This window comes from Ambystoma mexicanum, chromosome 4q, assembly GCF_040938575.1.
Source record: "Ambystoma mexicanum isolate Mex_15411 chromosome 4q, UKY_AmexF1_1, whole genome shotgun sequence".
In the NCBI taxonomy this organism is placed as follows: domain Eukaryota; kingdom Metazoa; phylum Chordata; class Amphibia; order Caudata; family Ambystomatidae; genus Ambystoma; species Ambystoma mexicanum.
Window position 1 is genome coordinate 1307178698 of NC_090928.1, and position 12860 is coordinate 1307191557.

General features: G+C 48.5%; 1 protein-coding gene across 1 annotated transcript in view; it reads left to right on the top strand.

The window, feature by feature from the left end:
- The window catches only part of LOC138468418 (coiled-coil domain-containing protein 88B-like), a 545411-nt gene extending 541524 nt beyond the window's left edge, over positions 1-3887 (top strand). Inside the window, exon 14 of the mRNA XM_069608969.1 lies at positions 2796-3887. Coding sequence (XP_069465070.1) covers positions 2796-2948 — 153 coding nt within the window. The 3' untranslated portion in view covers positions 2949-3887. The remainder of the gene's footprint in view (positions 1-2795) is intronic.
- Positions 3888-12860: the final 8973 nt, after the last annotated feature.

Genomic DNA, 12860 nt, shown 5'->3' on the forward strand with positions numbered 1-12860 from the left:
ATACACACAGCCTAAAAGCAAACTTTCTCAAAGAGGCGCAGGTGCAACGCAAGAGAGGCACCCAGATGTAAAAGGTACACACAGCCTAAAAGCGAACTTTCTCAAAGAGGCGCAGGTGCAACGCAAGAGAGGCACCCAGATGTAAATGGTACACACAGCCTAAAAGCGAACTTTCTCAAAGAGGCGCAGGTGCAACGCAAGAGAGGCACCCAGATGTAAAAGGTACACACAACCTAAAAGCGAACTTTCTCAAAAAGGCGCAGGTGCAATGCAAGAGAGGTGCACAGAAGTAAACGGTACACAGAGCCTAAAAGCAAACTTTCTCAAAGAGGCGCAGGTGCAATGCAAGAGAGGCGCACAGATGTAGCAGGTACAGGCAGCCTAAAAGCGAACTTTCTCAAAGAGGCGCAGGTGCAACGCAAGAGAGGCGCACAGAGGTAGCAGGTACACACAGCCTAAAAGCAAACTTTCTCAAAGAGGCGCAGGTGCAACGCAAGGGAGGCGCAGAGATGTAAAAGGTACACACATCCTAAAAGAGAACTTTCTCAAAAAGGCACAGGTACAACACAAGAGAGGGGCACAGAGGTAGCAGGTACACACAGCCTAAAAGAAAACTTTCTCAAAGAGGCGCAGGTGCAACGCAAGGGAGGCGCACAGATGTAGCAGGTGCACACATCCTAAAAGGAAACTTTCTCAAAAAGGCGCACGTGCAACGCAAGAGAGGCGCACAGAGGTAGCAGGTACACACAGCCTAAAAGCAAACTTTCTCAAAGAGGCGCAGGTGCAATGCAAGAGAGGCACCCAGATGTAAAAGGTACACACAGCCTAAAAGCAAACTTTCTCAAAGAGGCGCAGGTGCAATGCAAGAGAGGCACCCAGATGTAAAAGGTACACACAGCCTAAAAGCAAACTTTCTCAAAGAGGCGCAGGTGCAATGCAAGAGAGGCACCCAGATGTAAAAGGTACACACAGCCTAAAAGCGAACTTTCTCAAAGAGGCGCAGGTGCAACGCAAGAGAGGCACCCAGATGTAAATGGTACACACAGCCTAAAAGCGAACTTTCTCAAAGAGGCGCAGGTGCAACGCAAGAGAAGCACCCAGATGTAAAAGGTACACACAGCCTAAAAGCAAACTTTCTCAAAGAGGCGCAGGTGCAACGCAAGACAGGCACCCAGATGTAAAAGGTACACACAGCCTAAAAGCAAACTTTCTCAAAGAGGCGCAGGTGCAACGCAAGAGAGGCACCCAGATGTAAAAGGTACACACAGCCTAAAAGCAAACTTTCTCAAAGAGGCGCAGGTGCAACGCAAGAGAGGCACCCAGATGTAAAAGGTACACACAGCCTAAAAGCGAACTTTCTCAAAGAGGCGCAGGTGCAACGCAAGAGAGGCACCCAGATGTAAATGGTACACACAGCCTAAAAGCGAACTTTCTCAAAGAGGCGCAGGTGCAACGCAAGAGAGGCACCCAGATGTAAAAGGTACACACAGCCCAAAAGCGAACTTTCTCAAAAAGGCGCAGGTGCAATGCAAGAGAGGTGCACAGAAGTAAACGGTACACAGAGCCTAAAAGCAAACTTTCTCAAAGAGGCGCAGGTGCAATGCAAGAGAGGCACCCAGATGTAAAAGGTACACACAGCCTAAAAGCAAACTTTCTCAAAGAGGCACAGGTGTAATACAAGAGAGGCACACAGATTTAAAAGGTACACACAGCCTAAAAGCAAACTTTCTCAAAGAGGCACAGGTGCAATGCAAGAGAGGTGCACAGAGGTAGCAGGTGCACGAAGCCTAAAAGCAAACTTTCTCAAAGAGGGGCAGGTGCAATGCAAGAGAGGCGCACAGAGGTAGCAGGTACACGCAGCCTAAAAGCAAACTTTCTCAAAGAGGGGCAGGTGCAATGCAAGAGAGGCGCACAGAGGTAGCAGGTACACGCAGCCTAAAAGCAAACTTTCTCAAAGAGGGGCAGGTGCAATGCAAGAGAGGCGCACAGAGGTAGCAGGTACACGCAGCCTAAAAGCAAACTTTCTTCAAGCGGTACAGATCCACCAGAGCGCCAAGAGACCAGGCAGGTGGCAACAGTGTGCTTTGTAAAAACCTTTAACATAACATAACAATTTGAGCGAGCAGTCCCAATTTCACATGGGTAATTACATATTTTGTGTCAAATTATGCCATACATTCTGGTATTTTCAGCAAAAGTTCACCCATCAGAAGCGGTGTAAGGCCAAAAAAACAACCAGCGAAACTAACCCGACATTGTCATAGGAAGTCAGACGTTCTACAACTGCAAACATAAATCAAATAAAAGAGCTGCACGTGTGCACTTCAAGGGTGAACATTTGAATTCTCATGGCACCGCCCCAAGGCATAACAGGGCAGAGGGGCTGAGTCCCTCCCCCGCCCCCCGCCTGCTGCCTCACTAGTGAGGTACGGAAGTGGGGGCCCTATTCAATGAGGAAAACTGGTCTGGCCTCAGCTATTTAGCCAAAGGGGGGTGGGGGGGCTACATCTTATGTGTCTTGACAGGTGGGGTGGGGGGAGCAGTACCCGACTGCCCATGTTAGGAACATACCAAGTTCCTGCAGAGTGGGGGGAGGGGGGGCTAGAACCGAGGGGATTGGATGGACACGGTTTGCAGCTTTTCATCCCTCCCCGGTTGGTTCACTCGTGGCAATGTGGAGTAACACAAAGGAATGCTCTTGACAGTGTGCTGGTTCTTGGTGGGCGTGGCACGTGTGTATGGGCGTGTCATACATGCGCACTGTTCATGCTTCTTTCACTCTTTCACTCTTTCAGAAATGTCTGGAGACTCTTCAGAATTATCACGAGAAGAAGGAGGTATTGGAAAAAGAACACAGTCTCCTCAAAGGCCGGCGCAGCCCTTCAGACGTGAAACCACAAGTGCACAGAAAGAGCTCACCAGAGAGGGCGCCCTCCTCCACTTATTAAGAGCAGCTGACTTCCCTTCATGCGTGTGTTCACATGTTTCTTCTCTTACACACTCCCTTCACACAGATATGTTAATGGTTTTCACACTGATTCTGATGGAAGGAATACAATGGACTTATAAAAATAGCAAGCAGGTGTCTGTTCCAAAGGGTTCCGCGCGGTGTGTGACGTCACTCAATCCTTTGGTCCTCATTGTATCTATCCTAGAAAGATGAGAGGCGGAGCTGGGAAGCGGGCATCCAAACTTGCCATTAGAGGGACAGGCACAGCTTCCCCGCTGAGAAATTACATTAAATATGTAATTGTACATTCCGAGGAACTCTTAAAATCATTTTGTCGACAACTATAGGCGTGGGTTTAGCACAAGTCCTGCCCTCTGTCCATGGAATCTCAGTAGGGGTAGGAGCCGGATATGGCATGTGACACGTGCCTCTGCATATGTCACTACTGGCAGGTGTCACATGCCATGCCATAAAATGTCATCATTGAGAAGAAACCCTGAGATGTGTATTTCACTACATGGCCATCAATCGAGGCATTGCTAGTGGGGGCTGTGGGTATAGCCCCGGATAGAGATCAGTGGGCTACAGCCAAAAGCTTGCCCCGGAAATGCCTGGACTCACTCACTGGCCCACTGCGCACTGCGGGGCCACCGCCGCGGCATCTTGCTGATCGGCCATCCAGACTGAGGGCCAAATTCACAGAGGCGTGTTATAATGGCAAAACACTCTGAGAAGTAGCCCTGAGACTCCGCGAATAATACACAACAGTGATTTGTTGCCGGCAGCAATGCTTGTGAGCAAGATTAGATCCCATTTAATTCAATCAATAAATGGAATTGGGACTGAACACGTGACCGTCGCTGCCCGCACAATGGATACCGCCTCACTAACGTGAGAGGGGGCTTAGATTCTATTAAAGACAAGGGGGCGAGTATTATGCATCACAATCTTTACTATCTGCCACCACAGCAGAAAAGAAAAGACTTTTATATAAACAAGTTTCTTTTAACTTAAAACTGAAAAAACAGTATTTCAATGATATTCAAGGGAAGAATCCCAAGCCAAGATGAAGGACGGGTCATGCCCTGTTAGCAACCAATAGGCAGAGACCCTCCCTCATATAAGTCCTTTTCTCTAACATCCAATCCTCTTCTACAGCTGTATGGAAAATACCAGCTCTGGGACCTTATTACACCACGCCATGCTGGAACACTCTAGGAACCTCCTTGATTGGACCACCTCACCCGAAGCTGTATGCAAAACAAATAATAAAATGGTGGGTGGGAGGGATAATACTCGCCTCCTTGTCTTTAATAGAATCTAAACCACTTCTCACATTAGTGAGGGGGATTAACCATTCTATGTCAAGACAGGAGGCTTCTTATTATGCACATTCAATGCTACATGATCAACAAGATTATTTTAATATTTCTTGAACGTGGACTCTCTGGACCAACCATCTGCCTTTAAAATTTTCTCCTGACTTCCCGCCCCGGAAAGTGGCATTTAGAGCCATAGCACCCCTGACTCAATACGCTCCGAAGGAAGAAATGCCAATCCCCACTTCCTTCAAGACCCCTCGGACCCACCTGGCTAAAGTGGCCGGGGACACAGGTTTCTGTAAGAAATAAGCAGCGGAGAGGTACGCGGGGACCTAAGCCTCCTGTCTTCAACTAAACGCATTTTACACATGGCACTACACACAGTTTGTGATCTTCTGGAGAAGCGGATATGAAATGGAAGAAATCATGCACTTAGGCCTCCTGGAGACAAAGAAAGTTACCCCCTGCAGGGAAAACACCTTGTTATCAACATCCAAAGCCCTAATATCTGAAACCCTTTTGATGGAGATGAGACACAGCAACATGGCTGGTTTGGAGAAGAGTTGCTGCAAAGATAATTCGTCAATATGGGTCCAAGATTGAAACAAGTCCAAGACCATATTGACATCCCATAAGACGAAATACCTAGCTTTAGGCAGGACCTTAATGCCAATAGATTTAAGAGCCTTGCGCACCAAGCAGTGCCTGCCCACTGGTTCCCCTTTCACTAGCACATGTGCAGCCGAAATGGCTGACTTGAACCCGTTCATAGTTCTATAGGCCTTACCCTCTTTAAACAGAAATGGGATCGAGGTGCCGAGCCACACACCAGCCCACCCAGTCCCGAGCCACACACCAGCCCACCCAGTGCCGAGCCACACACCAGCCCACCCAGTACTGAGCCACACACCAGCCCACCCAGGGGATCCATGCTGAGGAGTAGCCTGATTTGGTGGAAGCTGTCCAGGAGTCCTTGATGATACAGATAGAGTCCTGTGAAAGTCCCTGGAAGCACCAGGAAGAGCTCTGAAATCTTCTGAGCCATAAGGGAATGATGCCCACGAAGGACCAGCTCGTGAGAGAGATCCGTCGAGTCCGTCAGGAGCTGAGGAAGGAGAGGGAGAAGACGAGGAATATCCACTGCTAGCTGTAAGAGGCCTGGAAACCACACCCGAGAGGGCCAAAAGGGAGTGATTATTAACAGTGTTGCAGCTTCCCGGCGCACTTGTACCAGGACTCTGGCGATCATGGAGAATGGGAAAAAAGGCATAGGACAGGGGACCCCAACAATCTTGGAGAAAAGCATCAGTTGCTAATGCCATGGGGTCGGGACTCCAACTGTAAAAGTGGGGCACGTGACAGTTGAGTCTCGAGGCAAGGAGGTCTGCCTAAATCAGACCCCAGAGAGACAGGATCCTGGCAAATATAGTGTCCAACATCCAATCGCTCCTATCCGGAAGATGTCTGGAATTCCAGTCTGCCACAATATTGTTGGCTCCCAGAAAGTACTCTGCTTTTAAAAGAATGTTCCTGTCTAGGCAAAAATGCCAAAACTCCCTTGCTCGATCTGCTAGGGCTTTGGAGCTGCCCCCCACCACAAGAGCTTTATATGAAGAAGGACACAGCAATTCCCCTGATCCTAGAGGAGGCTCCTGACTGCAAAGGAGCCTGCTAACAACTCAGACAGTTTACATGCAGAGATTGCTCTTGAACTGACCACTTCCCGGCCCCCCAACCTGCCCTGCTGGCTCCAGACTCTAGTACTACGCCCAGAGATGGACCCAAGATCGCCATGCCATTCTAGGCGGTCATGTGCGTGAGCCACCAGAGGAGCTCCAACCTGGCGTCGGGAGACAAGAGCACCATCTGTGAATACAATAGACTTTCGCGGAGATTTCCTGTAATGTAAGGGTCACTGGAAATATGGCTTGAATAGAGGCTGAAAGAATCCCCAGTACCCAGGCTAGCTGCCTGAGGGACACCCTCCTCTTCCTGTGGAGGAGGCAAATCTCCTTACAAATTTTGGAGAGCCTGTTGTCCGGCAGCAGAAGGGTGCACTGCTTGGAATCTATATTGAAGCCCAGAAACTGGATGCATTGTGTAGGATGGAAAATTGACTTTCCCGCATTCATGACAAAGCCTAGTGCTTGCAAAAGAGAGACCGTTAGATGTAGATGACCTTGGAGAATCTAAAACCTCTGCGCCAGAAGGAGCTGGTTGTCTAAAAAAATATTATTCGTATCCCCTTTGACGTGAGGTGAGCCATCACCGGCCTCATTAGCTTGGTGAAGCTGCCCCGAGGCTGAAGAGAGGCCAAATGGAGATAGGCAAACTGCCCAGTATGACCCCCCACTTGGAACTGGAGTAACTCCTGATGAAGGGACAGAGCGGGGCTACCAGGTATGCAACCTTGAGGTCTATATTGACCTTCCAATCCACAGGGAGAAGGATGTCTCTGAGGAGGTGAATGCCCTCCATCTTGGAATGTTGATAAATTACAAATGAGTTCAGGGCCTGTAGATTTGAGACTGGGATAAACCCCTCCTCGGTTTTAGGAATAGAAAAATCGTGCTGAAAAACTGGGAGGCCGTGAAGGTGGCTGGGACTACTGCACCCTTAGAAATGAAATCCTGGACCTCCACATCCACCAACCTTTGCTTGGTCTGTCGAACAAGAGGGGGAAGTGGAGATGTGAGTTGGCAGGGAGGGGATTCAAATTCTATTTGAAACCCTTGCACTGTTGCAATACCTAAGGACCTGAACTGAGCTTCTCCCACTGAGGAAAGAATCTTGCCAACCTGCCCCCAAACCTTTTTACAGGAAGAAACACTCAAAATATGTGGCAATACCAGGAGCTGTTCTTGCTCTGCCAGCACCTCTGCCGGCATGCCCTCTCCATTGAAACCCCCTCTGTTGGTAGAAAGCAGCCGGGGCTCATCGAGCAGAGGAGGAATGATGTGCACTTCTGGATGCGTATTAGATGGGATGGGTAGAGCCCCGGGAGAAGCGGCCAGCCCTGTCAGCAACCTTAGGGGTGACAACATCCCTAACGTTAGCCTGTGCCTTTTCCAGGGCAGTGAGGGTATGCACATCAGCAGACAGGATGCCTTGTGCTTTAGGGCCAGCTTCCCCTTCGGCCGTATCTGTAATTTGGAATCAATGCGCCTAGGTAGGGACTTGCGCCTTTCTTTGGAAATGGCGGTGTTAGTATTGCCGAGCAGGCAGACTGCCCTCTTCACCCAGTCCCGAAGGGCTTGAACATCAACAGGGCCACTAGGCAGTGCAACTACTTCTGCTAAGGGACCCAAAATATCCAATAGCTTATCTTGCCAACTGTGTAAGGCTTTGTCAACATCCTTCTTGGGGTCCTTCCCTTTTTGGTACAAGAAAGACACCATAGGTTGGTCAATGTCGGGGGTAAGAGCCACCTTGTCAGGGACACCTGTTGTAGGACATTCAGAACTGAGCTTGTTCCTATCCTCCTTGGGTAAGGGTTTCCTAATCCAATGCTGGAAAAACGCAGAGACAGCATTAGTGGGTGCCACTCAGCGGACCTTGCGTGTTGGATGAGGGAGGGATCAAAGAAAGGCACCCTGCTGTCATCTAACAAAGGGTTAGTAGGTCCCTGGGATAGATCTACAGGGGTACCCTTCTTTTTACGCCTCTTAGGCAGGGAATCTGAATCTTCAGAACTATCCTGTGAAGACATGGGAATAGAAGGGGCGTTAACAGACAACCCCGACTGAGGGGTTCCCCCATGCACCAACTTATGCTTCAAAGCCTTCCTAGGGGAAGGACCTTGACCGGCGGACTTGGGCGCAGGACTGAATTGTCCTTCCAAATGTTTGGACTTGGCAGAACACTTCCTAAGGGCATGTACCACAAGGGAAGGGCTAACTTCAGGATGAGGGTGAAAATCCGAAATGTTATTGATTAACCTATCAAAAGCGGAGGCCAGGGTAGAGCTAAGGTTGTAAAGGGTGGAGTCCATAGAGTCTTGAATTGCCCTAGTAACTGCAGAAGAGGCAGAAAGGGACACCTCCCAGACCTTTCACTTTTCTTTGAAGGCCTAACTTGGGTACTGGCATCAGCTGAGGATGCCCCCCGCCCCACTTTGGTAGAACCATGTTTATGTATAGGGCAACACAAACTAAACAAGGAACTGGTCACAGGCTTGCAGAAAGGCAAGCAAGTATTTCTACAGCAATTGGCACTAATGACAGTGTAACAGCAGTAAACTAATGAGGTGCAACTGTATTTAATACAATCAAGCCGAGCCGGCGTTATCGCCACAGTATCTGCTGCTGTGGTGGGAGGTCAATTGTAATTGAGAACGAGGGAAGAGCCTTGCTTTATTTTGTTGGCCTCCCGAGGCGCAGCCTGGGAGCCGAGCAGGCCATATGCTGGTGAAGCCCGCTTAGGCTGTAAAATCCCCACAGGGGAGAAATACTAGGGTGCAAATCATCCTTTAGGATGGGGAAGCGCCTGCATGGGTCCGCCCACGCATCCGATAATTAAGAAGAAGAAGAGGGAGGTTGTAGCTGCTTACACGCAGCACTGCCAGCGCGAGTGCATCACGCCTCTCTGCAAGTGCAATGCTGCCGGGTGAATAAATTAACACGGCGCTGCCTACTCACACTATGTCGCACTTCAAACTAACAGGATTGAGCGATAAACACGGCTCCTCAGGCTGCCGCTGGCACACGCTTTCTATACAAAGCACGCCGGAGTGTAAACAAGGAAACAGTCTTAACCAACGAAGGGAACTTATTATCAAGATAGAAATAACTTTAGCGGAACAATGCTATAGTGCCCAACTAGCAACAAAGCATATAATCGAAGAGAATGACTTAGCTTGTGGCGTCAGCAGCAAAGAAAGAGGATTGGATGTTAGAGAAAAGGACTTATATGAAGGAGGGTCTCTGCCTATTGGTTGCTAACAGGGCTTGACCTGTCCTTCATCTTGGCTTGGGATTCTTCCCTTCAATATCATTGAAATACTGTTTTTTTTTTTGTTTTAAATTTATAAAAGTGTTTTCTTTGCTGCTGTGGTGTCAGTAAGTAAAGGTTGTTATGCATAATATGAAGCCTCCTGTCTTGACATAGAATTCTACCCGTGCCATATGCGCTTGCGCGGGCCTCAACTGCACGTGTCCATGCTCTCTCAAATGCGCAGCAGCAGGTGTGAGACACCTGTGCCGTGCCTGCCAGTGCTCTCTGAGAGACTGTGGCGCTCATTGAGCTGGCACCACACCTGCTCTGGTGTCACCCCGTCCCACGTGAAGAATTTAATTTAGCCGGGCCCCCCCATGTGCACCACCTGCTTTGCAATACAGTAGGTAATATTTGTATGGTATTGTTATTTATTTATTTCCCGTCAGTGTCTGTGTCTCCATTCCTGGCATCTACCCACTATAATGTGCGAAAGCTGACATTTGCACCTTGTTCTGGGGACTGGGATCGCCCAGCAGGTGCCGTCTCCAGCACACTTTGCTGAATGCTGAAAGCAGATGGCATTGCAGAGCTGGGGGTGGGGAGCAGAGGGGCGGGTGGGCATTGGCCCCTGTGAAAAAATGGCACTTATAAATCATGCGAGAGGGGAACTGTGGCCAGCTGGGACCTTTGTAAACTCAAACCGCACAGTACCAGAGGCCAGGGTAGTAGATTAAACAGTTTGGACTTGTTTTAAATGTGTATGATAAGCCGTGTATCCTTGCAGCATAACCACCACCACCACAACTTCACACCACACTCACATCAACAAGAAATTAAACCTGGCGATGAACAACGGCAAAACAACAAAAAAGCGCCTCTGAGCAGCCACATACCAGCTAGGGCGCTATAGAAAGCAGTTCAATGAAATAACGTTTTAATATAGTGGTTAAAGCACCCACGCGCTTTAAGAACAGACATTCCCCTTTCCAAACTCGATGGTTCTCTTTTTGTTACCTTCAAAATGGTGTGAAACGCTGTAGGGTTTGCAGGTGTTTGAAGCCATGTCTTGGTCAGTTAGCTCAGGTAAGCGCTTACTGCTGAGATCTGCGTTGCACAGGGCAGGGCGGTCTCACCCTTTCACCCTTTCACCTGCCCAAGGATGATAGCTTGATTGCCATTAAACTGGGTCTCAGTAAAACTTGTTTGTTTTTTGGAAAACCGCGAAATAACAACTGCGATCCAAACTTTACAAACAATCAAGTTATATTGTAGGTGTGCACAGCATCACTGCCGTTTTTAGCCGGCTGGAGTACTGCTTGCAATCCTCCCCTTTTTCAGCTTTCCAAATCTAAACGATGTACTTGACTTTGCTGCCCCCTTCGACCCCCCACCTTGTACAACCTCCCACATTCCTCACCCACCTCCCCAGACCGACTGCTCGCAGACTGGTCATGAGAGGAGTATCCAGCATTGCAAGAGTGGGGGGCAAGCCACGAAAAAAGCCCTGCTACTTCCCCCCCAAATGCAGTGCAAGCAATGCCATAGGGTCTCATTCGCGCCCCTAAACTGCCCACCCTTGCCCCAATCAAATGTTTTGGTAACATTAGTGACAGATGGCATTTTAACACATAACAAAACAAAAAAACTGCAGGATCATTCCAGATGCAGGAAACTCATCTATTGGAGCTCTGTCCAGGTGCTCTGGGCAACATGCGTGCAACCCTCCTAATGTGCACATGGACGGCACCAACAGAAGTGACTTCCCAGCAAAGGACATGGCAAGGAGCGGCATCAGTCTGTGATACTTGGAGGTTCCATGGGAGTGACTTTAGAATAAGTTGCCATAAACAAGCCAAGTGGCAAATAACTTTGTGGTGCAAAATACCTAAATTGCCCGATTGTTATTTATGAAGCAACTCTATAGTCATTAGGCTTTTTTAAACATAACATCATGATATATTAACAGAAGCTCTGAAGTGAATCTTTTATGGAGGTGCAGATAAGATATGGTGCGATTAAATGATTTGCCCAGGATCACGCACTTAGGTTAAAGGGTGAATCCGGGATGTGGACAATTTAAGCATCTTCCCGGGTTTAGTTGATATAGATATTTATTCAAGTTTTGCTTTGAACTTCATGTGCTTAAATAATACTTCCTTTATAGCAATGCCCTGCAAACAGCCGTGTGGCAATTTTCCGCCTTTTTCACAAAAAGCATAGCCGTTAGGAGCATGCAATTTATTCCCCATATTCCTAATTCCACCCTCCAACCATTTGCCAACTCCCAAATTTGGAAAATGTTCAGATTAAAAGAAATCGGTGTCCACTGTCTGTGGAACACTCGCTTCCACTGCACACTCAATGTGTTTGTCAAAAACAAACAGCTTTTGGGAGCGTGACGTTCATACCTAAGTAAATCATACATGAACGTTTTCAAAATCCACCAATAAGTAGTTTAATCCAGTGTTGGTGATTCAGTATGGATTGGGTCTCCAGGTAATACATATAGAGGTATGCATAACCCATTGGAGTTCCAGCCGCTTGCAAGTAGAACTGTTTTCCAAATCTGAAAAAGTTGTTATATAGAAATATTTGTGTCAGTTCCAGTGTGAATAGCACTTCTCTGGCCTCTCACTTCATTTCCAAAAATCAGGATATCTTGAAACTCTCCTCACTCACCCCCACTTCACATCCTCCTCCATCCCTTTCTTCCAGGCCTCCCTTGGCCCCTCTCTCCCCTGCACTTTTATTCCCCTCTTTTTCCCCACAACACCTGATGAGGTTTATAGTCAAATCCGCTCTATCAAAGCCTCTTCTAAACAGGTGCGCCCCTGCTCCTCCAGAACTATCAAGGACAAAATTGTCTCCCTTGCTCCAGCCATGGGCGATTCTCCCAATCACTGGTTGCTCCCCTCACTCCTCAAGCACTCCCTTGTGCACCCTCCCCTTAAAGAAACCTTTTCTGATCCTTCCTGTCCAGCAAAGCATTGCCCTATCCCCATCTCTCAGCTTAATCTTCACACTGAATCTGTTGGTTGCCTCCATGACCATCAGTCTGTCCTTCAGAGCTGCCAGAAGCATGGCAACGGCTCTCCTGAACACCTGTGAAGACTTGCTCACTAATCTCCATTCCAGTTCTCCCTCTATCCTCATCCTTCTTGATCTCTCCTCTGCCTTTGACACAGTCAATCATGCCACTCAGATAAAGCGGCTCAGTGACACCCTTGGCATCACGGACCTGGTTCTAGACTGGTGGACCTCTGTCCTATCTGACCAACCTTCCCAGGTTCAACTGGGCCCTTTCCTCTCCACCATCTCACTCTCACCTGTGGTGTCCCTCAGGGCTCTATTCTCTTGCCCTGGAGAAGGCCTGACTGCTTCTGCACAGTGTTCGACATCCAGTCCATGTCCACTGTACTGTACTGTATCAGGCTTTAGGACTGCACAGAAAACAAAACCCTCTTATCTTTGGAAAGAGCGCCAGAGCAGTTGAACAGTATTACCTTTCAGGCTTCCTCGACCCAGGAGTCATCTCACATTTACCAACAGATCCATGGGCCAACAGGTGGCAGTACTCTGTGTAAATGGCTGCTAGAGTTAACTCCATGTCATAGCATATCTAATGACTGGCTACAAAACAACACTCCTGCACT